Source organism: Ricinus communis, chromosome 8, assembly GCF_019578655.1.
Source record: "Ricinus communis isolate WT05 ecotype wild-type chromosome 8, ASM1957865v1, whole genome shotgun sequence".
NCBI classification, from domain to species: Eukaryota; Viridiplantae; Streptophyta; class Magnoliopsida; order Malpighiales; family Euphorbiaceae; genus Ricinus; species Ricinus communis.
In genome coordinates this window covers 3,312,514-3,338,612 of record NC_063263.1, presented here as the reverse complement: position 1 = coordinate 3,338,612, position 26,099 = coordinate 3,312,514, and the positions used below count along the sequence as shown (strand labels likewise).

Here is a 26,099-nt window from a genome sequence, read left to right as displayed (position 1 = left end):
CCTCTACCACATAATTCTTCTCATGCAACTAGTTTTTCTAGCTTTAAGGAGAAGGGTCCTTTAGATTTTACCGTAGAGGTATATCGGGCTTGAATCAATAGTTGGCAAAATGCATATTTAGACATCTAAACTTTAACTATGTAGTCACTTTAACCTCTTTACTTTTTATATGATCCAATGAACACTTGAAGCCTATTTTCAAACCTATTAAGCACTTTTAACTTTCAATTTAACTTGATTGACACTCGAGCTTTATCTTTTAGTAACATTTAAACACTTACGACAATATAATATGGACATGTTGAGTGAAACCACATGTAAGTATGTGCTTAAATATCACAAAAAGAGGAATTTGAGATGTCCTTTGTCATACTGAGAGCTAAAGGTAATCAAATGACTAAATGTTTGAAGTTTAAGTGTCCAAATATGCATTTAGCCCTAATGCTTTAATTAACTTTATGCTCCTCTTTTCTAACTTTTGAATTTTATTTCTAACGACTGTTAGCACTTTGCCATTATTATTCCATATTGGTGATACAACTTTCTACTCAAACATATTTTTGGATATATATGTTTATTGTTGTACTTTTCTAAATTTCTATTCGGTAGTCACCTTTGTTTTTGTTTATGCGCAAGTACTGAGATTAATACTAGTGGCTATTTGATCACTTTTCTTTATATTTGATGATCTTTTATTGAACCTCTTGTTCTAGCTTATATTTAGTCAAATCTCATTTTCTCTCCATGTGAGACTTATTTATATGAATTTTGTTTATAATCTTTATATGGAATGGAATGACTATAGCATTGTGGCTTTTAGCTCATTATTTATGCAATCATACCAATTTTTCACAAACCACCATTTTTGCTTTGTGACCATTTTCTTGTATCATGCAACCATATATTGCGTTCATCTAGCCATTTCTTATTGATGTTGTATTTGATCCTAAGATTATCATTTCTATTGGAATCTACTTCTTACATGTATATGTGATGATGGTCATATATTATGTTTTCTTTTTGGGCAGAAAAAAGAGAGCGAGGGGGCAATTAGTGGTAGCGGCCTCTATTGGGCATGGCTATACAGGCTCTCTTCCACTATGGTATATTCGTAAAGCCATAACTAACTTGAAGTAGCCTAAACCCGTTATTGTTGCACCAACCTCAAATCTAAATGGAGGAGATCCAACCAAAACATGACCTGAAAATAATTATAGGAGGTATAAATGTCTTCGGAACCGTACTCCTATAAGTTTGAACCTAGGCCCTTATAACTTGATAAAGTGCTTCCAACCACTAAGCTACCGCCCTCGGTAGGACCATCAATCATGTTGGACCTTTGAAGTAAAACTAAATAGAAAAGACCTAAAAATGAGAAAATATAAGAAATTTCTATTTGAGGACACACACAAAAGTAAGAAGAATGGCAAACCATGGATTGACAAGTGATCTAAGGATGTTGGTGTAAGTTAATTAATTTAACCCATTTTATTTCATGTTGTTAATTCACTTATGCAAAAGTGCATGATCGTCTAAAGACTCTCAAAACGAGAGCTACACAGTTAGAGGAGGGCTCCACGAAGTTGCATGAACTAGATTTGAAGAAATTATTGTTAGAGGCCGCCAAAGGAGAGAAAAAGCATTGTGTATATGGTATGGTCACTAAAGCAATAAAATTCTTTAGTCATGGCTCCTCCTCATTCATTGCTTGTTAAACCTATGAGAGGCTATTCGCTAAGAGGTGCAGTAAGAGCTGCAACAATAGATGGAGGAGCAGAGGGTCGCGATGCAGGAAGAGATGCAAAGAGAAGTGCAAGAGCAAATTCAGAGGTAAATGGAGGAATGCAACAACTCATTAAAGAGATGGCACATGGAAACTAGCTTTCAGGTCTAACTAGTTCCCCATTTACAGTTCCATCTGCCACTAATGACACCGCCAACTTAGATCATTAGATTACTTTTCTATTTATATTTTATGTTTTAAACATATGTACTTTTTGATATTAATTTTCTATAATATATAATTATATTTTTGTAATGATTTTATTTGTATTATATTTTAGATTGTTTCATAATCTCATTTGCATTAGTAACAAAAATATAGAACTAAAAGAAATTTTAGTATATTAGTGATACCTAATATATTTATTATTATAATTTTCTAAAATAAAATTAGCGACGAATTGGTGAGATAAAGTCATCGAAAAGTCTTACCAATATACGTGTTGGTCACTAAGCGAATTGCCTATTTAACGATGTATTTTGTATCCATTGGTAAATCCTCGACGTAATTCGTGAAGTTGAAATTTCGCTATATTTTATTGAGGGACTCACCTCCCTTGCTAATATGCTCGCATATTTAGCAAGGACAAGAAGTTCATCATTAAATAATGAGTGCATTAACAAGGAATAGGCCCTCGCTAGATATAATGAGGATAAAAAGTTCGTCACTCATCCTTTACAATTATTAACAAACTAAGTTGTTGCATCCGTCTTGAATCATTTGTTGTCCATCATCTCATCACTTTTATCGAGGGGCTTTCATCACTAACTTTGTTGCTGATTTGGTGACGAAAATTTTTTAACTATCACTAAACGTTTAGAAACGAGCAATTTATCAACAGATGTTGTCAAATCTACTATTGAATGTCTTTAGTGACAGAATTTCATGCCTTAATGACGGACTCAATCAATCGCTAATTGATAATTTTTTTATAGTGAAAGTGGTCAAAGATACCTTACTTATATCAAAGGATCTACTTTTACAATTTGAATTGATTTAGGAATTTGAAATATTCTCGCTCTAACTTTTTCTCTTTAGCATAGACTGCACTAGCTTTTATTGAATAATGTAGGCCTTGTAATGGATTGGTTTTCATGTAGTAAATAAGCATTACTTGAGCCTGACCAACCATCTTGGATAACTCAAGGATGTTAAACCTTGTAGGTGCATAGACCTGCTCTGATACTAAATGAAAGTGTGGAATAAACATCCAAGGGGGAGGTGAATTCAACTTCTCAAAATTTATTTGTTGATTATATGTTCTCCTTTAAGCTAAAGTCTCAAGAATGTAATCAAGTGGTATAAGTAGTTAAAATATCAAGATTGATATTCTACTAATAATGCAATGGTTAGGTTAAATTACATGTAGAGAGATTACACAAGAGTTCTATTAGTTGCCTGAAACAAACTGCACAAATATCTAACTATGCTGAAAAGCACTATCTCAGACACCTACAATAGTAAACCAACTATTGCAACAGATACCTTAACTGTTTGAATCAAAACACATCCAAAGAATTTTGATATTATAAGTGAAAGAATCCAGAGCCTTAAATATTTTATGCAGCTTTAAAATAGTCAGGTGTCTATCAAATAACTTCTTTCTTGTTTTCATGATAGACAATTAATAGGGATGATAAGTAAATCAAATATCTATTTAAGTGTAAGAGTCAAAGAGAAAGAACACTACTAAGACCTACATGTAGTCCTCAAAGATCACACCTTAAGAATCTCTCCATTATTTATTAATAGCTATTGTTTACAAGGTTTTGATAAATAAACACCTTTCCTAGTATTTAAGTTATTCTCACTCTAACTGACCCACATAAATTATTAGATTTTTGTCAACCTCTCACTTGCTTCAGTAGGTGCAAATGGACCTCTCACAAACTTATAATAGGAGACTGTGTCACCCATACAATAGCAACAAGCTTTAATTCAGGTGTTTGGAGACCTTACAACAGATTTTGACTTTAAGAAAATAAAATAAAATTACAAAAATCCTAGATGGATCGTATACAAATTTAATGTGAGAAAATATATTTTTAGAAAGCATAAATATGAATTACATAAAAATGAAAGTAGAAGATGAAGAGATGTAATAAATAACTCTCGATTTTTGAGAGTTTTGAGTTAAATGTTATTCTTTTCTTATTGATTTAGTGAAATGGGGTAAGAATTTATAAGCAACAAAAACTCATTGTTATGAGATAAGATTTAAGAATCTTGTTTCAAAAAATAAGATAAACTTTTAAAAAGCAGTAGTTTCAGTTTGATGCTCTAGGCTTAAGGCTAGTATCAAGACCTTCAGCATGTTGAAGTGGAGGAAGACTCAAAAATTTTACATTAATGTGATGAATTATTTTTCTAAAACTTTATTTAATGTCCAAATTGTTTTAGATGATGTTGCTCTTCTAGTTGGTTTTTTTTGTTAGTTTGAAATTCATGTTTTTTTTTTTGTAGAACTTCAAATTGGGGGTAATTAGCCCAGCTGGTACCAATTCTTAGCACTATATATCAATTTGATACCAAGACTTTAGTTTGAATCGATTTGATGACAAACGTACGTAAAACTATTTCAATTTAGTACCAACGGTCAAATTCCGACAGCCGATGCTGACGTGGCATGCTGAGTAGGAATTTTCCGGGTGTTTTGCCCGCTCAGCGTGTGCCACGTCAATTAATGATGCTTAGCGGGCAAAATCCCCAATTCCCCTAATTTCCCCCAATTTTCCCTAATTAATCCCTAATTCTATTTCCCTCTCCCCTCTCCTCTCCTATTCCCCTCTCTTCTTCCCCATACCTCTTCCCCGTATAAAGATAAGGTGCATTCTGTAGATATTTTCTTTGTATAACAAAACACCATTTTTTCACATTTCTTCTTGGCTCTGCACTAAAGCAAAGACTAAACTATGAGTAATTGCAGCTTATTGCATCTTGACCTTTTAACCTCCATAACCCAACCTCGTTTCCACTCTTTCAATGAAAAATTTGCCCTGCAACAACTTTTCGATTCCCCTTTGTATCCTCACCCAACAAATAAAAGATAAATTTTATTTAAGCTTAATATTTATTTTGATTCTCCACCTGCTTAGCTTCGTCAGTAGCCTTAACAAAGTGTGCCAATTTAGCTTCAGTTAAAGTATTGGTAAGTTCTATTTTGTTCTTTCGTTCTGTATGTTAATTGCAAAGGATGTTCTTCTGCTGTTCATTTCTATCAATTTGCGTTTTCTTCTGTTCTGAATGTGTGATGAATATTTGGTTTTGTGGTTATAGAGTTGAAGTTGGTATAGTTCTGTTTTGCAGCTGAAGAAGGATGTATACTTTGGTTGAAGTTGTTTTGTGGTTGTATACTTTCATTAAACTAAAAGCCTCAACTGGAGACAACGACAGAGGAGTTAGCAAAAATCTGTCTTATGGAGTTAGCAAAAAGCTGTTTGTGTATACCGACTGAATTGTTAGTGTTGGTGTTGTAGCACCTTTTGTTAAATGTTTGTGTATAGGAGAGGTATTGTTAGTGTTGGTAGTTTGTAATTTAAGCACCTCTTTCACAGTTGTAGCACCTATTTCTTATTGTAGAACCTGCTATTAAATCAATAAAAGAAACATTTATTTCTATTTATATATGTAAATAATTCTTAAATTACAAATGTTGAAGTGATGGTATTGCAAAATTATTAAGTAGTGCACTTTAAGTAATTACAAAATAGCAACTTGTATTAAGTCTGGAACACAAGAACATGACAAAATAATTAAATGATTTTGTGGTCCTGATCAAAAAACAGTGTTGACACTAAGCACAATAAACAAGCATGTGAAATCTGTCTTATGGACCACAAAAGCATCTTTAGTCCTAAAAGCAAAAAATAAAAGTTCGTACACATAAACAAGTTCCTAATGTATTAAACAATCATAATGCCTAGTTAAGGCTTGCTGTTGTCTCCAAGACCAGCAGGCATCCAAGGCTTCTTCTTGTTTGAGGTTGCAGTCTCAACATTTCCTTTCCTCTTAGTCTTCTGAGTTGTTGCTTGCACCTTATCTTTCCCCTTTCCCAAACTTTCATTTGGAGTAGGATTAGATCCAGAAGCTTTCTTTGATGCTGTTGAAAGAGATGCAGATCTAGGAGGCAGAAATGGCTTGTTGCCCTTGTTCTTCACTGTCTTGCCCTTGTTCTTTATTGTCTTGCCCTTGCCCTTCTTCTTAATTGTGTTCATATTAAAACTCAAAAATAATAGTGTTCATTATGTTTTAAAGAAACTTAATATACAAAAGCTTGAATTGAAATTACCCTTACTTGTAATTTTTTCATCCTAGGCTGTTTTGATCTAGATTTGCCATGACCATGGTATCTCTTATTATGGCTTTTAGCTCCACAAATAGTTCAAGTCATCACTGAGCCTTTTTTGCTTACTTTGCCCTTTTGTAGTAGAGCTGTCATCTCATCTTCTTTTAATCTCCTCTTTGTAATAGATCTGCCTCTCTGTTTTGGTTGAACTGGAGCAGGAGGTAGCACAGGTGGTGCTGTGGCTCTTGGCCAAAATTCATAGCTAGTAGTAGGGTTTAGCAAGTGGCTGTATGTTTTTAAATAAGTACTGACCTTGTAATAATCATCTAGATAATTCTCAAGATTATCATGCTTATACCAGATTGCACACATTGCATGGCAGCATGGTATGCCAGTTAAATCAAACCTCCTACAAGTACATGTTTTGTCCTTAATGTCAACCACAAACTGCCCTCCAGGACCAACCACCTGAAATCTATCCCCCCTGACCACTCAGTTTTGAACATCCAGCAGAATTCTTTAGACTTCTCCAACTTAGCTATAATCTTAGGACAATATTGACTGCATTTCTTTTCATAGCATCTCTCTTTTTATGAATTCTTTTCATTAACTTTGTCCTAATGATCTCATTCATTATTATAACTCCCTTAGTCCTTGACTCTAGAATGAAGCTATTAAAACATTCACAAAGATTGTTTAATAACATGTCACATTTAGGGGTTGTCCTAAAATGTGACCAAGACCAATGGTAGGGGGATATATTGTTCATGTAGTTATGTCCTCCTGTAAAAATTTCTGCAATTTTATCCAGGATTTTCTGAAAAATTTGCACATAACTAGCCCTAGCAGCCCCCCAAACTAACTCTTTTAGTCCTAATGTATTAAAATTTTTCTTGAAATTATTGTGGACATGTCTAACATAAAATTTGTGTTCTGCATTGGGAAGCATCTCTTCAATTGCAGGAATTAAACCCTAATTAAGCATAAAAAATAATAAATTACAATTAACAACTCCAACATATAATAGTTCACATAAATACTAAAAAAATATTAAAATAAAAGGATTAGAAGCTTGTACCTTCTGTCTGTCACTCACAAAGGTCCAGTGGTGACTGTTGTTGAGTTCCAAGTCAGCTGCTAGTAGGTTTAGGAACCATTTCCAGTTATCCTTGTTCTCCTTTTGAACAACTGCCCAAGCAACTGGATAAATACAGTTGTTGGCATCAATTGCCACAGCTGTTAGTAGCTGCCCACCATAAATTCCCTTCAACCAGCAACCATCAATTGATATTAAAGGTCTGCAATACTTGAATCCATCCTTTAGGGTAGCAAAACAGACATATAAACCCTTGAATACTTGTTCCTCCAAATGTAGCACAGTTGTGGACCCAGGATTACTCCTTAGTAACTCAAGTTTATAATCATGCAGTCTACCCAATTGCTCTCTTTCATCACCATCAATGAACTTCAGAGCAATGTTCCTAGCTCTCCAAGCCTTTAGCCTAGACACATCAACTGCCATATCCTCCTTAACAGTTTGAATAATACATTGAATTGCCCAACTTGGATCAACCCTAAACCTTTCCACATACTTCATGGCAATGTACTTAGCATTAACATGTCTGTTATAGTGCTCTTTAGTGCAACTGTGATCAAACTTTGCAGACTTGATTTGCATAGTGTTCTTATCATATGTCTTTAAGTAAGCCCAAATAAAAAAATCCACATCCCTTTTTGCACTTTGCTTTACATTTTATTTTTGTATTTGGACCAAAAATTACTTGATTTCTGCTCCTTATTGAGTAGTTCTTCACTGCATCTTTAAACTGCCTAAAAGTACTAAACAACATGCCTATCTTCAAATTAGAATTGGCCATATCTGTCTCCTAATTAAAAATTGGTCATTTTGTCTTCCTCGAATCAATATCACTTTCATCAGATGAAGAGCATGACCTAAGCTCATCATTTGGTGTATAAACAGTCTCATCTGAACCCTCACCTCCAATTAATTCTTCATTAACCCTTGTTCTATTCCTTTCTAACTCCATATCAACAATTTTTTCAAATAAATCATCATCATATTCATCATGCAAGTCATAATCAGAATCAATAAATTCAGGGTCCTCCTCATCAGCCTCACTTTCAAACTCCTCATTATCATCATCCCCATGACCATCCTGTTTAATTTGTACCTCTTCTAAGCTAGTGCCATCACTATTTAGCATTCTCACTTCCTTAGATGATTCAATATTATCAACATGCACAACATTCTCAGTTGGTTCTAAATTATCTTGTTGTATATTTACCTTATCCCTAGTATAAACATGAATCACTCTTGACTCATCAACACTTAAAGACATCTCAATACTATCACTGTCATTATCTAAATTTCTCAAACCATATGTGTCACTTTTCTTTGGATGCTTCCAAAATATAGAAAATGATGCAGGTACCAGATCCAATTCTCTGGCCATTGCATCTATCTCTAATCTTGACATCATATCAGCAGAACAAAAATCTATGCTCCCAACATCTCTAATTTCTGGCCTACCCCTACCATCTACCCCAAAAACAATGCCATTCTATACTGAAGTACTTTGTATGAGGCACTGCATATGGTAAAATGGATAAAAAAAATCAATGCCATTCTCTATATTACAGTCACTCAATACAATGAAAATCAATAAGGAAAAGGGTTTCAAAACACCAAACACCAAACACCATAATAAAACACATAACAGAAGATCATCCTTTGCAAGTTACCAAAATCCAAGCACAACCATCAACATGCAACATACGGAGCACAAGAACAAAATGCAAGTTACCATTATTTTAACTGAAGTTACCATTACATACAGAGCACAAGTTACAAAATGCAAGTTATATGACTTATAGTACACGTGCTGCCTTTCTCTTTCTTCCCTTCGCCTCCATTCAAGAGACATTGTGCGATGCGATTAATGTAAAACGCACTCTGCAATGTGAAACAATCGACAATGAACTAAGAAAGAAGGAGAGATTTTCGAATGCGAGAATGTTGTGACAATGGGGGTAACAGGAGTTACGGGAAAGAAGAGAGGGGAGCGGGGAAGAAAAGAGGGGAGAGGGAAATAGAATTAGGGATTAATTAGGGAAAATTAGGAAAAATTGGGGGAATTTGGGATTTTGCTCGCTCAGCGTCATTAATTGACGTGGCACACACTGAGTGGGCAAAACACCCGAAAAATTTCTACTCAGCATGCCACGTCAGCATCGGTTGTCGGAATGTGACCGTTGGTACTAAATTGAAATAGTTTTACATACGTTTGTCATCAAATCGATTCAAATTAAAGTCTTAGTATCAAATTGATATATAGTGCCAAGGATTGATGCCAGCTGGGCTAATTACCCTCAAATTGGACACCCCATGAAATGGCTAGAAAAGACCTTTCCTTTGAGCATTTTAGCTCAAATATTGCAGCCAAATAGATTGGTTGTTTAAATTTTTAGGGCTAAAGGCTTTGTCAGTACTAAATCTTTGGACTTTATATTCAATTGGTATCAATATTTTAATTTTTTCTTTTCGATACCTGTACTTCTATTTCTATTTCAATTTAAGGTATCCAATTTTTTTGGCCTATTTTTACTGATATGCCCTTTGAAAATTAAAATTCTTAATTGATTCGTCGTATTAGCAATGTCAATTCACTAATAACTTATCTTACTAAGCATGTGGAATCCATCTTTTTAAATATTTTTAAAACTATTCATTTAAAGGTAGATCTTGTATACTTTATAGGATAAATTATTAGTGAGTTGACATTACTAATACGATAAACTAATTAAGAATATTTCATTTTCAATGGTCACATCAATAAAAATAGACTTAAAAAGTGTTAGATACTCTAAATTGAAACAAAAAATCAAAGTATTGATACTAAAAAAACATATTAAAATATTGGTACCAATTGGATATTGAATCCAAAAATTTGATACCAATAGACTAATTTATCTGAATTTATACTCGTGTAACTAATAGTGTGCATTTTATGCATACTAATTATCATATTTTCTTTGTTATTATTGAGTATTTATGCTTAATTATGGATCTTAATTGTGATTATTGATTTTCATGATAGACGGAACGTTTTGATGCAACATGAAGCTAAAAAGATGATATTTGATGAGTTTTCATAGAGATTGATGCTTTAGAGAGTTTTGGATAAAAGGAAGAAAAGATGGCAGAAGATTCCTTCAGTTAGAACGTGCCCACGGCGTAATCCAGAAATCCGAATTTATGGAAAGAGGCTTAAAGTGACATTATTTGCCATGTGGCTTTTTAATTTATTTTTGGGAATATTTATTTACTAAAAACCCCTCACTACTTAAGGTTATTTTAGGAATGAATGCTTCCTCCTTTAGACACATCATCTAATATTTCTTAGGGGGCAAGTTTTCTTATAAAAAGAAAGAGATGAGAAGATAGGGATAGTTTTTAGGTTTTAGAGAGAAGGGGGCAGCAAACCAGTTTTCTTCTTCCTCTCATCCATTGTTTTAGTTTTCTTCTTTGCTTTATTTTCTATAACAATTATATGTGGCCAAACTCTTTCTTTCCAACTCAAGGTTAATTAAGGTTTGAATTCATATGGGTTGTGAGATTTAATTGTTCTTCATTATTTTCTCAAATGTATTAATATTCATGTATCTTCTATGTCTATTAGGAATTCTATTTTTGTTGATTGTGTAAAAAAGCCTATTACCCAATTATCAAGATAGTCTATGCCAAATTAGAATATTAAATTCGTAATTATTTAATTATTCTAATGATTAGTAGTAGAATAACATACCCATGTTATGTGGATGCATGATCTAGTTTAAATGAATTCATCTTATGTATTTGTTAGCTAGGATTGGGTTTCTCTAGATTGCATTGCTATTGGTAAATTAAATCTTGGAAGCTTTTCTAGGGTTGTTTATTCAATAAGAGAATTAATCAAATGGCTTCCATTGATTAATGAAAAATTAAGGAGAAATTAGGTTGTTAAAGCTTCTCAACAACTATAGCCAATTCATTAATGGATTGGGAAATTATATTTGCATCAATGATCAATTCAATGAATTAAAACTGAGATTATACCTTGGGTTGGAGTTTTCTCATATTGATTTATCTTCTCAAATTTTATTATTGCTTCTAATTGATTTCTAGTTTAATTTGTTTTGATTCCAAATTTAAAACCCCCCCTAATTTTATTTGAATTTTGTTAAAGAAATAAATCTTACCAATCTCTATGGATTCGATCCTACTTGTCACTATTTACAAGTTTTTTTTATTAGAAGAGTATGATCTTATTTTTGTTGGATTCGATACCCATTGTAAATAGTGACAAGTAGGATCGAATCCATGAGATTGGTAAGATTTATTTCTTTAACAAAATTCAAATAAAATTAGGGGGTTTTAAATTTGGAATCAAAACAAATTAAACTAGAAATCAATTAGAAGCAATAATAAAATTTGAGAAGATAAATCAATATGAGAAAACTCAACCCAAGGTATAATCTCAGCTTTAATTCATTGAATCATTGATGCAAATATAATTTCCAAATCCATTAATGAATTGGCTATAGTTGTTAAGCTCTAACAACCTAATTTCTCCTTAATTTTCGCTAATCAATGGAAGCCATTAATTCTCTTATTGAATAAACAACCCTAGAAAAGCTTTCAAGATTTAATTTACCAATAGCAATGCAATCTAGAGAAACCCAATCCTAGCCAACAAATACATAAGATGAATTCATTTAGACTAGATCATGCATCCACATAACATGGGTATGTTATTCTACCACTAATCATTAGAATAATTAAACAATTACGAATTTAATATTCTAATTTGGCATAGACTATCTTGATAATTGGGTAATAGGCCTTTTTACACAATCAACAAAAATAGAATTCCTAATAGACATAGAAAATACATGAATATTAATACATTTGAGAAAATAATGAAGAACAATTAAATCTCATAACCCATATGAATTCAAACCTTAATTAACCTTGAGTTGGAAAGAAAGAGTTCAGCCACACATAATTGTTATATTAGAAAATAAAGCAAAGAGGAAAACTAAAACAATGGATGAGAGGAAGAAGAAAACTGGTTTGCTGCCTCCTTCTTTCTAAAACCTAAAAACTATCTCTATCTTCTCATCTCTTTCTTTTTATAGGAAAACTTGCCCCATATGAAATATTAGATGATGTGTCTAAAGGAGGAATCATTCATTCTTAAAATAAACTTAAGTAGTAAGGGGTTTTTAGTAAATAAACATTTCCAAAAATAAATTAAAAAGCCACATGGCAAATAATGTCACTTTAAGCCTCTTTCCATAAATTCGGATTTCTGGATTACACCGTGGGCACGCTCTAACTGAAGGGATCTTCTGCCATCTTTTCTCCCTTTTATCCAAAACTCTCCAAAGCATCAATCTCTATGAAAACTCATCAAATATCATCCTTTCAGCTTCATGTTGCATCAAAACATTCTGTCTATCATGAAAATCAATAGTCACAATTAAGATCCACAATTAAGCATAAATATTCAATAATAACCAAAAAAATATGATAATTAGTATGCATAAAATGCACACTATCAATAACTTTTCTATTAAATGAAGTTTCATTTCGAAGAGAAAAAGACCTAAATTATCAACTTTTTAAGGATAATATGATCCATAGACATTATGCTAATATCTACTTATTATTTTTATTATATAATTAATATATTAGTTAATAAATTATTTTTAATTAAATAATAATTTTAAATTTTAAAAATAATATTTTAATAATATTTTTATTATATTGAATAAATAAATTATTTTTCGTTATAGTGATTTTTAATTTTAAAAATAAACATATTTTAAATGTCTATTAATAAAATCTTAAGAATTTTTATTGTTAATTTTATATATAATTAATAAATTAACTAATAGATATTTTAAAAAGCATTCAAAATATTTTAAATTATTATTATTTTATAAATATAATAAATAATTTTATACGATAAAATTTTAATAATTTTTATATTATTATTTATTATTAAAATAATAATAATATATTTGTAATTAATTTTTAATATATTTATATTTATTATTGTCACTATTATTTAATACTCAGTTGTAAGCCATGTGTCGCTGGTCTATTTATAGACCCTAAGAAAATTGGATTATTATTTGGTGTCATGTGACACCGGCGTCATGTTAAGTTTTAGTAGTTGAATTACTTATTTTAAATCTCAACCATTCAATTTTATTTACTTAAATAACCTGTAATTTGAACAACTGGTTAAAAGAATTAGATTTAACTCAAAATAATAATAATAGATAAATAGTCATTTTTTTCAAAAATAATTCATTTCTATTCATTAAATTAATTATGTTTATTAAATTAAACCAAAAAATTAATATATTTTAATGTATTTTATTTTTAATTCTTTTCTTTTCATTAATACAATCAAATATTTGTTTAAAAATAGAAGATATCCACTTGGTCAATTTTATGAATATTGTCCATTGATAGGTCCTATAAAAATAATATATTAATGAAGCATTTAATTTACATATATTCATCAAATAATTCTAAATTAAATTATTAATTCATATAAATTATATTTTCAAAATTAATTTAATCACTTATTGTATTTATTATGGTATTTATATTATTACATGTATAAGAAATATTAAATAAAATAAATATTAAATTTTAATATAAAATATTTATTGAAAACAAGACGGTACCACTTCAAGAATGTTAGATGAAATTCTATTATGATAGGTTATAATAGGTTATGACATTTATTTGTAATAATTGAATAATAAAAGTTAATTAAAATCAATAAAAATATGGTATAAAGTAACTTAATCCATATAATTAAAAAATAATTATTTTTATCTAATTAACTTTTATGATTCAACTGTAAGAGTTTTATTTGGGATCATTTGTGTTGTTGGATTTGATTCCATCAAATATTGATAATTCATTAAAAATCTCTTAATATAAAATTATTTTTAAATTTAAGTCCGTTGGTGAAAAAAATTATATCATAGATTTTTAGTTTTTTTTTTAATTTTTAATGAATTAAATATATAGGACATATATTTTAATTAACTAATTCTTTTTGTTTCCTTTTAAATTCAAAAATACTTATCATTTTTATATATACTATCATAATGCAGTAAAAATTTAAAATAAAATAATTGAAAGAGAAAAGTACTTTGCATATTTTTTTGAATAAAAGATATTTTATAATTGATTTAATTTTAATTCTAGTAATTTTTAAATAATATTAATATTAAAAATAATTATTTTTATTATTGTTATTGTAAATAAAAATAAAAATAATTGTGACACTGGTGTTATACGATACCAAATCAATTCCCAAGAAAACTTAGGTTAGAAGTAAGCCAGTGAGGGAAGACCGAGTAGACCTCTAATGTTTTGCAATTTTTCAGGCGATGAGCTTGACCGTCCTTAATCAATAACGAATTAACAATTGCCGGAAAAGATAAATAAATAACTAAATAAGTGAAGGCTTGGAAATGATTGCAGAAGAAGAAAGAAGTTTGTAGTTTCATATAATGTAATGAAGGATAATCCGTCATCAAAGGTGCAATCTTTTTTTACTCTCTAGTGTTTTTTTTTTTTTTTTTTTTATATATATATATTTATTTTGCTATATTAATGGGTTTGCCAATGTCAAAATCTCTTGTTCTTTTCTTTTTTAATAGTTTTTCAACGTTTTTATAGGATATTGAGAGAGACTAGCAACTAGAATTAGGGTTTTCAAAACAACTTTGGAAACTCTTCAAATTTCCACCCACCAAAGTGGTGGGTTTAGCTTTAAAATCTTCACTTACTATTCATTCATCTCAAATATTTTATAGTTAACTTTACGCATAAAATCTCACCCCTATTTACTTTATAAAACTTAACTGGGTAAAGAAAAGAAAATGGTTAAAAAGAAAAAGTTATATTAATTTGCAATTTGATGCATTCATTGGTTTTGAATTTCCATTGCTAATGTGTGTTATTCTGATGATGAATTTGATGATGTTATTGCATTGCAGCGGCGTTTCAGAGACTGGTATGACAATGCTGGTGTCAGTAAGTTTCCTAACAAAAGAACTGCAACAGGAACAACAAGGTTAAATATTGAGAATGGAGGTGATGCAGTGAGAATTGATGATTTTATCTCTCTAGAAAATGGCGATTTTCAACCATTTCCCGAACAACTTCCCAGTTGTGTTGAGCCTTTTGCTGTTTTCAATCCTCATGGTATGACAAGTTATAAATTCTTCAAAAAATATTATGAGTTTCCATTGATCATATCAAATTGTTTTTATTTTAGTCATATGAACTGTAAAATTTTTTGCTTTTTCATTTTGTTCTCCTACGCTTTTCTAGCACAATGAATGTCTTTACTGAAATTTAAGGAGGCTGTTTCCCTGGATTGAAATCGTTTCAGTTTATTATTGTATTTATTTAAAATGTTGAAGAATATGACTGCTTCCAAAGTGCTCCTCCAGGGATCCGGATACGGTATGTAATTGGATGATAGATGTCTATGTGTAGAACTTGTCACCAGTAATCACTGTGCTTTTGATACACATCACAAGCTGGCTAGCAGCTGAATTATGTATATCTGGATGTTGTGAAATATTTATTTGTTTTTGGTTAATGTTCATCTTCATGCGACTGCAATCCTACATGTGATTACAAGTCTAAATCTAAAACAGCCTGTATTATCCTGCCTGCTGATTTGGTCTATCATCCTTCTGTTTATGTTTTCAGCGACTTCTCCAGGTCTGTCACCTGAAAATAGTTCTCTAAAAGAAAACCATGCTGATGGTAAGGATGACTCAGATTTCCAAGAATTCAGACCTTCAGATTTGGAAGACAGAATATATGGGATTCCCAATTCATCACAGTTTGATATTGCTTCATCCGCCAATGAAGAGGTGAAGATTTCCCTGAATTGTAATTCTTCTGGAAACCCTTCTTTCCGAAATCAAAATTTGAATGAAGTTCTCAGAGTGGTGGAAGATGAATACTGCAGAACATATAGAATTCCCATACCTGGTTTCTCCTTGGTGAAACTGATGAAAAGGATCTGTGAGTGCTTCTTGGAGTTTGATACTGATTCCAGAAATGGACCTTTACACCAAGATTTTGATTCATTGAAGAAATCTGTTGGAAAAGATCTTGGTTCCAATGATGATATCCAATGCAAAGCTTCACCAAATCTAAGCCAGTTAAATAAAATAGTCCATTGTCCAGACATTTTTCAGGTGGTACCAAGTTTTAGGTCTCTTGCATCCTGATGGCTTGAGTAGTCTTCATTGTATTGATTCCTTATTTTCTTTTCTTTCCTTAATCTCGTTTGCCTTTTGTGTTAAAAGGGTGCCAATGACAAAAGTATGAAGGTGATTAAAGTGGAGGTATTAGAAAATCTACAATCGTCAAACTTGCCCACTGTGGAGGCTGTTTCTCAAAAGAAATACCCCATTTATCTCAAAGATGTATCTCGAGGAGAAGAGAAAATGCAATTTCCCTTGGTGAATGAATATGGTGCTCTGGAGTTGCCAAATTTTTTGTACATAAAAAAGAACATGGTTCATAAAGATGCTCATGTTGATTTATCACTTGCTCGTATATCAGAAAATAATTTCTGTGCACAATGTTATGGAGATTGTCTATCCTCAGCCTTGCCTTGTGCATGTGCTGGGGAAACTCGAGGGGAATTTGCTTATACAAGACAGGGACTAGTGAAGGAAGAATTTTTGGATGAATGCATTGCTATGAGTCGTGAACCTGAAAGAAAATACTTCTATTATTGTGAAATCTGTCCAATGCAGAATGACCTGAATAGGAAAAAGAGCAGGAGAATAAAACCATGCAAGGGTCATTTAATGAGGAAATTTATAAAGGAGTGCTGGAGTAAATGTGGGTGCAGTAGGAAGTGCAGAAATCGTGTTGTTCAACATGGCATACAAGTGGCTTTGCAGGTTAGAACAATTCTTTTTCATTGACAATGCTGTTACTTTCAGCACATATGTCAAAGTTGAAATCTTAAGTTACTCGTTTTATAAATCTGTGCATTACTTAGCCACTAATGTTCTTCTCTCTGTCACACTTTTTTGGTTCTTCACTTTTTTCTTTTGTAAAAATGGTGTAGGTATTTGCGACACCTGAAGGAAAAGGTTGGGGTGTTCGATCTGTCAATGCCTTGAAGAAAGGCACTTTTGTTTGTGAATACGTAGGGGAAATTGTGACCAATCAAGAACTTTATGAGAGAAACAAGGAAAGGGCTACTAAGCAAGAGAAACATACGGACCCAGTGCTACTGGATGCAGATTGGGGTTCTGAGCAGATTCTGAAAGATGAAGAAGCCCTTTGTTTGGATGCAACAGAGTTTGGAAATGTTGCCAGATTTGTCAACCACAGGTACTTCCATAAATTCCTACTCTTCCCTCTGCCCCCTCCATATATTTTGCAAGGAAAATTCAGAGATTGTAATTCTCATGTATAATACAAGCCAACTCAGTTTCTTTTCTTTTATACTTTTATGAATTGAGTTTTATATAAACTTTCAGGCTTGGCCATATTTAGTTTTCAGGAATATATATTCCTTTTCTTTTTCTATGATCAATTGATATAGTTATAAAGGAAAATGAAATAGTCTGAGCACTAGAAACTAAAGATGAACTCTTACTAGTTACAAACTGAACTTTCTTGTTTAGAAATGGAGATATGTTCCATTTCTTTATTGGACGGGTCATGGTCTGCCCTTATAAGGTATTCTTTTACTTCGACTCTAATTAGTTAATGATTTCTTCTTTATGAAAATTCTACTAGGGCGGTCCAACAAAATATGGGCTCTAGGCAAGAAAGGTCCTAAAAAGACCCATTTTCCCTATAAGAAGCCCTAAGCAAGAAGAAGGCTGAAAAAGAGTGCCTAAGAAAAAAACTTATCTTCTAAGGAAAAAAAAGTTTTGGGGCTAGACTTAGACATAGGCTTTCGTGACCTATGCCTAGAGCCGGCCTAAACTAAACCAATGTACTTGGCCATACGAGGCTTAAGCTCCCTTGACTTCTAGTCAATGTGGGATATAATCATTAAGATGTTCTCCTTGATGATTATTCAGTTCTTTGCTAATGATAAACTAGAGTGGTTAGGTATCTAACAAAGAAATAGAAGAAGAAAATAGTTGTTCATTATGATTACATGCTTATGCAAATTTTATACATCAGAAATACTGTTCACGATACAGATTTATGTTTTTATTTCCATTTTACAGAAAAAGTAATTCTAGAACATGTTATGGTTGTTTGGATGACATAAAGTATGAGGTGCCCTTAAGTCTTAAGAGCTTTAGCCAGTTGTAACATGGCAACATAATATCAAATCTCTTCATTCTTTTTACCATTTTCAGAAATCAGAAATCAGAAATCAGATTGTTTATGTTGCTGTTACTTTTCTCTGTCATGCAGAGTATATAATGTGGTCATGTTGCTTTAGGCTTTTATATCTAATATAATGCTTTATTTTCACCAGATGTCATGATCCTAATTTGATTGAGATTCCTGTGGAAGTAGAGTCACCGGATCATCACTATTATCATGTATGTTATTTTAGGAATTTCAAGCATATCTTTTTGTTTCGTCTTTCTTCCATTCTTCCTCAGTAGAATCAATTTTGTTTCTTTTCTTCTCATGCAGCTTGCTTTTTTCACGACTAAGGATATTGACATGGGTAATTCTTCTCTCTACCTATTATAATATTCATGCTCTAAAGAGATGGCATTACTTAGGGCGTTTTCTAGTTGCAATTTAGCAAGTTCACTCATGTATTGCATTTGCAGGATTACGGTATTGCATTTGATGATAAGTTTCACCCGATTAAAGCCTTCAAATGCAAGTGTGGAAGCACATATTGTCGTGACAGGACAAATCCGTAATTATCTATTGATTAAAGCTGATGTGTTAGGTTGGGGGTCTAAGATGCACAGGAAGTTGTTAACAGAGAAAGAAAATACTATTACATTCTTGTTCCACAGCAAAGGAGGTAAATACCACAGAGATGCTTTGCTGAGAAGCTGATGATATTGCATATTCATTTTTGGGGATTGCTTATTCATTTTGGAGTTTCACGATTCGATTTTCTATTGATCTTCTTTTACTTGCATTATAACTTTTGATGATTGATTCCCTTGAAAGGTTGATTGTTATCAAATTCTTTTATTACAGTACAGAGTATATTAATACTGTAAGTAATCCAAAATTCTCCCTCAAGCTTACAAGTCTATTTGTTCACTAGAATATGAATGATATCAAGAATTGAACTATCGGAAAGAAACTAATGCAATAGTAACAGACACATTCACAATGGAAGATAGAAGTATAATTAAGGTTCAAATTCTTCTGGGATACTATGAAGTGCAGGACTCCAAGAATGTCGACGGCGGCGGCTCCCTTTCATTGCATTGGTTCTGGAGAGATGCTTTCTCCGTAAAAGATTCAAGCACTCTTCTACTGACAGTGACGAGTTTAATTGGCAGTTAGTGTTATTTTTGCTTCTTGTCAACCTCATCAGCTCCTGCAGTTGCCTTAAATCTTGCTTGCTTACTAGTAGCTTAATCCTCACAACTCCATCTACATTGGATTCAATAACACCTCCTCCATTTACTTGTGCCATTGAGTTCAACAGATTGCTCTTAAAACTCATCTGATATACCCACCAGAAATGACTTAGCTATTAATACTGCAGTCTCTTTTAGCCAATGAGTGCTTGAAATTGCCTATATCCTCAGCTTTTGCATAATTCATCCTCGTATATATAGCAATCGTTAGAGATTCTTGGACAAATATTTTATAATTCCAAATGTGAAAAGGGTTTTTTCTGACTTTTCTAGAAATAAATTACCAAATGAATCTTTAGGCTAGCTTTAGTTTAGTTGTCCAGAATTATTTTTTATTTCATACAAGTCACTCGATTCCTATATGGATGTTAACAAACATACTACGTAAAGAATGGTTAAAGGGTCAGTTTGGCCCCTGAACTATTTCTCAAGGTCCAATTCTCCCAATATTAGCCTTTTGATCTGATTGCATCAAACTATTTTATTTACGGTCGATTAGCCTCAAAATTCTTTAGTCTAAAACTTCAAGTCGTTGCTTCCCCTTTGGTGATTGCCATAGTTGACCTCGGACCCAAATGACTCATTGTGACTTTACCTTCCTGAAGTTAGCAACATCGTCCCTTAATTTTGTCGCCAATAGTGATTTTGAGGAGGAGAATTTCTACTAACAGTTGGTCCCTTTAAATTATTTCATCAAATTCAAGTGGTGTTTGGATTTATTTTATCGGTAATAGTAACTTTGAGGAGGAGAATTTCGACTAATGTCCCTTTGAATTATTTCGTCAAATTGAAATGGTGTTTGGATTAATTTTGTTAGCAATAGTGACTTTGAGGAGGAGAATTTCAATTGATGTCCCTTTAATTTATTTCGTTAAATTCAGATGGTGTTTTTGATTATCAAATTATGAATATGAACTTTTAATTTCATGAGTTTTATGCTAGTAAAACATATTCCGATTCGACACATTTTGTAATCGGATTGAGACTAATCAACCATTAACAAAAAAATCTTTATATAATTGGAACAAGAAACTAATTTTGGGGCGAATTGAATCTTGGCAAATTGTTCAGGGGCCAAACTTGACCCTTTATCGCCTAAAGAAACAAAGACTAATTCTTATTCACCAAATGATGTTTCTCATGTGCCAAATAAAGTAGTAGTTTTACCAGCCAACTCAAGCGACTAAAGAAACATTCCATTGATTGATTTGTGCAGTACTGGGAAAAGGCTTCCATTGGCTAATTTGAACAACATCGACCCCTCACATGCAGAACCAGCAATTGCGCTGGAACATAAAACAATCTAGAAGAGGGTACCACCTATATAATTTATGTTGGATAAGGCAGGCTTTTAATTTGATTGTTCAACATTCTTTGACAACTATAGTATATATATTTATGGTGGGTAAGAGCTAAATGAGCACTTTCAATCATAATTGCTGCTGTTATTGAATTGGTTGTTCCAAAATTAATGCATAAGATGTCAATGGCAGAGCTGTCTCAAACCTGTCATTCTAATCATTCTCTTCTTTGTACCAAAACTCTTATCAGGTATATATATATATAATCATGGCCTGAATTAGTATTTATTTAACATATAAGGATAAGAATTTCCTTGCTATAATTCACATCCATCATGCATCTCTCTGAGGTCCGGCTTCTTTAACAATTTCTCTATCTGCAACTCAAAATGTTGCCTCTTTAACTTAGGTCTTTTGTTTTTTGTTGTTGCACCATCTGATAATAATAATAAGAAATCTTCAATAAAAAAATATTTTTTCTATCGACTTTAGCACTAAAATGTCGTTTGGTTGGTGAAAGAAATAGAGTAATAATGAAAATTGAAATGGAAATTAATACTTCTTATTGTTGGTATTTAGTTAATCAAAGATTACTATAAAATTGGAATGTGATTCCCAATCAATGGAAATTAAATACTTATTCCTCATCTCTCTTAGAGAATAAATTTTTTTATAAAAAAGAAATCTAGATATTCTATTTATGAGATTTAATAAGTATATTTTGATACGTAAGATAAAAATAAATATTAAATATCAAGAAATATAAATAAAGAAATTTATTTCTAACTATTGTCAATTTTATTGACAGGACAGTAAATTATAATTAAATTGACAGGATAGTAAATTATAATTTTGTGGAAAGAACAGTCATGGTATTATTGCCAATCTCTATTTTGATAGGGCTAATCTAGAAAACTTCATTTAAATATATAAAAAGACAATCTTATACATCAATAAAATAACAAAAAATTATTAGACCGATAGATCTTGCTCATCATAACTAAATTATAATATTTTCTATTTCTTTTTTCTAATAGAGAACATAACTTTTTAGTTTGTTTTTTAAAAAATTTTATTTACTTAAATTATTTATTTGATATTAAAAATATATATGAATTATATTTATTTTATCTAGTAAAATATATATATGCATAGATCTTATATTATCCTTTTAAAAGTTTTATTATAAATATATATTTTTTATTTTTCAATATGATTCATGATATGAAATAATAATTTCTGAAGTCCTCAATCGAGTGTTTAAGTTAATGTGTTTTAATTAGAATAAAGCAATTATGTTCTATTTTAATTAAAAATATTTTATAAACTTATTTCTACTTTTAATAATGATTATTTTCAAAGATATTTATAACTTATTAAGAGAGTTAAAAAATAAGAACTCTAAAAACAATAATAAAATGATAAAAAAATAAAGTAAAAGTTTTAATATAATAAATATAAGATTAAATGTAAAGAATTTATATAATTGTTGGTTAAATATTGTTACTTGATGACCTGATTTTGTTATGACTAAAATGTCTCTAAATTAAATAAAAAGTATTTGGATATGATTTTTGAACGAGAGCAAGGATGTGAAAAGTTTCTATGTATATTTATCTAAAAAGCATGTTGTATAACTGCCTACGTATATATACAAGGCCAAAAAAACAGACTAACCAATCTCTACTTGACACATCAGCTAGCTGTTACTAACTCCTAACAAACTCTAGGATAAATAACCGACTTAAGAAGAATATTAGAGCCTGAGCTAAAACAAATACAGTTGTAACCAAACAATGACCATGAGTTATGAGCTAAGCTGCAATCTTCACAATCTTAACAAAATAAGGTGTGACAATATCGCCATTCGAAAAACGCTACATTTGGTGACACTTTCCATATTAACTTTATAAATTTCTTTTGACAAACTTGATTGTTTAAATGTTGGATTGAATCTCTTTTTTATCTTCATAACTCACATAGAGAAAAAATCATAAGTAATGTAATGGAGGATTATAAAACTCTTATAAAAAGAGAATTTAACACTTCCATAATAGAAGACCATAAAACTCCTAAAAAAGAAAATACTAATCTTTATTTTCTCCGAACAAGAAAGGCCTCCATCATTATCCATCTCATTTTCCTTCCCCTCTTTTCCTTTTCCCCAACATTTTCCATTCGCTTAATGCATAAAATCCATCTCTATATTTTAGGAAAATAATTTAGGAGCATCCTAAACTTTTGTTTAAAATCAATATATTCATCCACTCACATTTATCATGGAGTAGAACACTCTCAAAGAAGTTCAATTTAATTAATATATTTAACTAGGTTTAAAAAAGAATTAATATCTTTAACAAATTTAATTTAGAACATCCAAAAAAGAAAAGAGAAAGAGATAATAATACTGTTATTCCAAAGTCTAACCTATTTTTTATTTCTTTTTATTTTTATTTTATGAACATTATTAATTTCTATTTTCATTACTAAAGAAGCCTCAATGAGCATGAAAATACAAGACATGTTGGAAGTGGAATGCAATATATCCAGGGTCATGCCTTCAAAAATATACATGTATATATAGAGATGTCGTGCTTATGTATATATTAATAACAGCTCCTTATTATATAATGTTTTGATTATAAATTTTCTATAAGTAATTTACATAAATGCATTAGCAAAATAGTAATATGCATTAATATATTTTTTCACAGCTCAATTAACGATCGCAAAATCACACTAATTAGATTTCTAAAATTTTATCTCATGCCTCACATTCGCTTGATCTCGCATTGAATAAATCCTTCTAAAATGCTTAGCAATGTCTTTGTTATAAATAGAAGTAAAAACAAACTGAGTCGATCCGAGCACGTCATTACTCAATTTTAGCTCGGTAAAAGAATATTAGTGATCAAGAGATATGTTTAAATTCGAGATATTTTGAACAAGTTCAAACGAGTTAAAAAACGAGCCAAGCCAGAGTCAAACTCGAATTGTTTAAAATATTAATATTTTTTAATTTTATTATATAAATAAAATTAAAAATATATATTTTCTTAATAATAAAATTAATATAAAAAAGCTACAAAATAATAAACTCAAAATGATGAAAAATGCATTTAAAGAACTAAATAAGAGTATTTTGCTATATTTAAAATAAATAAATAAAAAGCCCCAAAAGAAGATTATTGCATGCCATTTGTTTTTTTTAAACTTTAGTTTATAAAAAAAATTTACAAATTTATATTTGAATGTGAGTGTATAAAAAATGTTTCCTAGTTAAATGCAAAATCTCCATTATATTATAGATAATATATTATCTATAACGAACCTAAAACTTATGAATATACCGAGCGAGCTTTTGTCTTCTCAAGCTCGGTTCAAATTCTTAATGAGCTTAAAAATAAAATCAAACTCAAATTGTTATATTTTTTCAATGAGCTTTTTTTTAATGAGCTTCAACAAGACAAAAAATAAGTCTAATCCGAATTAAGCTCGAACAGTTCGAATCATTTTACACCCCCTAGTTACAAGTCATATATACAAGCTTACAATATACATCACATAAAAATTAGAGACACTTTTTTCTTTTAATTTATAGGAGAGTCAACAGGCCATGAACTGCATAATAGGATGTAGTTATTTTCTTTTATTCGCTATAAAGGCGAAAATTCACCTAATACGAACTCAAGACCTTTCAAGCACTCTTACCACTTGAGCTAAAGGTGAAGTGTAATAGGAGATATTTGATATTGTACAACAGCTTCCATTTTCCATTATATAGATTGAGAGTCTACCCTTCAATCCTTAGTTTACTTCGGGGAAGGAAGAGAATTTTACATGGTAAAATCACTTCCGAGAAAAATGAGTTGAAAAATGAGTTGAGGAATCATAATATTAATAATTTTGAAAAAATTTCAATGTATTCTTGATATATGAGTGTAGGATTGCACTCACAAATTGTTTAGAGTTTGAACTAATAAGAACTTGTTTAAACTAATTTAATGAAATTCAATTAATAAATGAGCCGAGTTCAAACTAGAAGAGTCTTGGCTTATTATCATTTGTAGAGTTATGAGCCAACTCATAAATTAAAATATTAATAGCTTGATTTAAATATAGATTTTATTTTATTTATTATACTTATTAATATAATATTTCTTAATGAATTGATGAATAATTTAGTTTTTAATTTATAGTCATTAATCTTGTTTAGACTCGGTTAAAGCTCATTTAGACTAGTAAGACATAAAAAATTTAGTAGACCGGGCTCAAACTTGATGATAATAAATAAAGGAATTTACAATTCATATGTCCTTTTTAAAGAAATTTTGCAAAAATACTCCAATATTCATTTTACTATATTTTTACTTTTTTTCTTTTACTATTGTTACTTTTTTTTTTTTAAGAAAGAGCAAATTTTCAAGCTCATTTTCACCTACTAATTTCTATATGTGACAATTTAAGCTGGGGTTTTTAAGGTCAAACGATCCATTTTCGGTGCTAGATCGGAGAAAGGATCCGACAACTACCTGAGATATTAAACTAATTAGCAGTGGCAAATTCTTTTCTCCTTATTCCGCCATTTTATGGGAGACTAGCAACGTTGAGAAGGTCACCCGGAAGGGGTTTAGCATCAAACAGTAGCCAGACGGTGAAGAAAAAGAGAGAGACGGCGGTTGGTGTCAATGAGAAAGAGTGTGAGGGACCTATTGTGATATTTGTCATGATGAAAAGTTTTTGTTGACCTCCCTTAGTAAGATATTTGCTACCGTACTCTTGATTTTAAGATATTAATATAAAACTTTACTTCGAGGTGATAAATGATTAATTTATATCTTAGTTGTTGAAAAATAGTTTATGATACTTGGGTGTCAAGATTTTTCTTATAAATTTTAAAAATTAAACTAATTAATATTTATCTATTAGTTAAAATTTTAAATAAAAATATAATATAATATAATAAAATATAATAATTCAAATCAAATTGATGAAAACAAATTAACGTGTCCAAAAATGCCTCCAAATATTTAATAATTTTAAAAATAATAAATTACTGAATTAT

General features: G+C 30.8%; 1 protein-coding gene and 1 pseudogene across 1 annotated transcript; one reads left to right on the top strand and one right to left on the bottom strand.

The window, feature by feature from the left end:
• Positions 1-6,164: 6,164 nt before the first annotated feature.
• LOC107261433 lies at positions 6,165-7,746 on the bottom strand. The gene is made up of 3 exons (XM_015720564.1): positions 7,147-7,746; positions 6,932-7,041; positions 6,165-6,552 (listed from the first exon to the last, which is right to left on the bottom strand). Exons 1-3 carry the CDS (start codon positions 7,744-7,746, stop codon positions 6,165-6,167), a joined length of 1,098 nt encoding a protein of 365 aa, XP_015576050.1.
• A 6,731-nt stretch (positions 7,747-14,477) lies between these two features.
• LOC8283645 lies at positions 14,478-19,756 on the top strand (annotated as a pseudogene).
• Positions 19,757-26,099: the final 6,343 nt, after the last annotated feature.

What these genes read in the sequence shown, in the direction of transcription:
- LOC107261433 (XM_015720564.1), bottom strand. Translation starts at nt 7,746, where the DNA reads ATGCAAATCAAGTCTGCAAAGTTTGATCACAGTTGCACTAAAGAGCAC. An exon ending in TTGTGAGTGACAGACAGAAG is followed by an intron (nt 7,042 to 7,146) that starts GTACAAGCTTCT and finishes ATGCTTAATTAG; the next exon opens with GGTTTAATTCCTGCAATTGA. An exon ending in AATACATTAGGACTAAAAGA is followed by an intron (nt 6,553 to 6,931) that starts GTTAGTTTGGGG and finishes CTGAGTGGTCAG; the next exon opens with GGGGGATAGATTTCAGGTGG.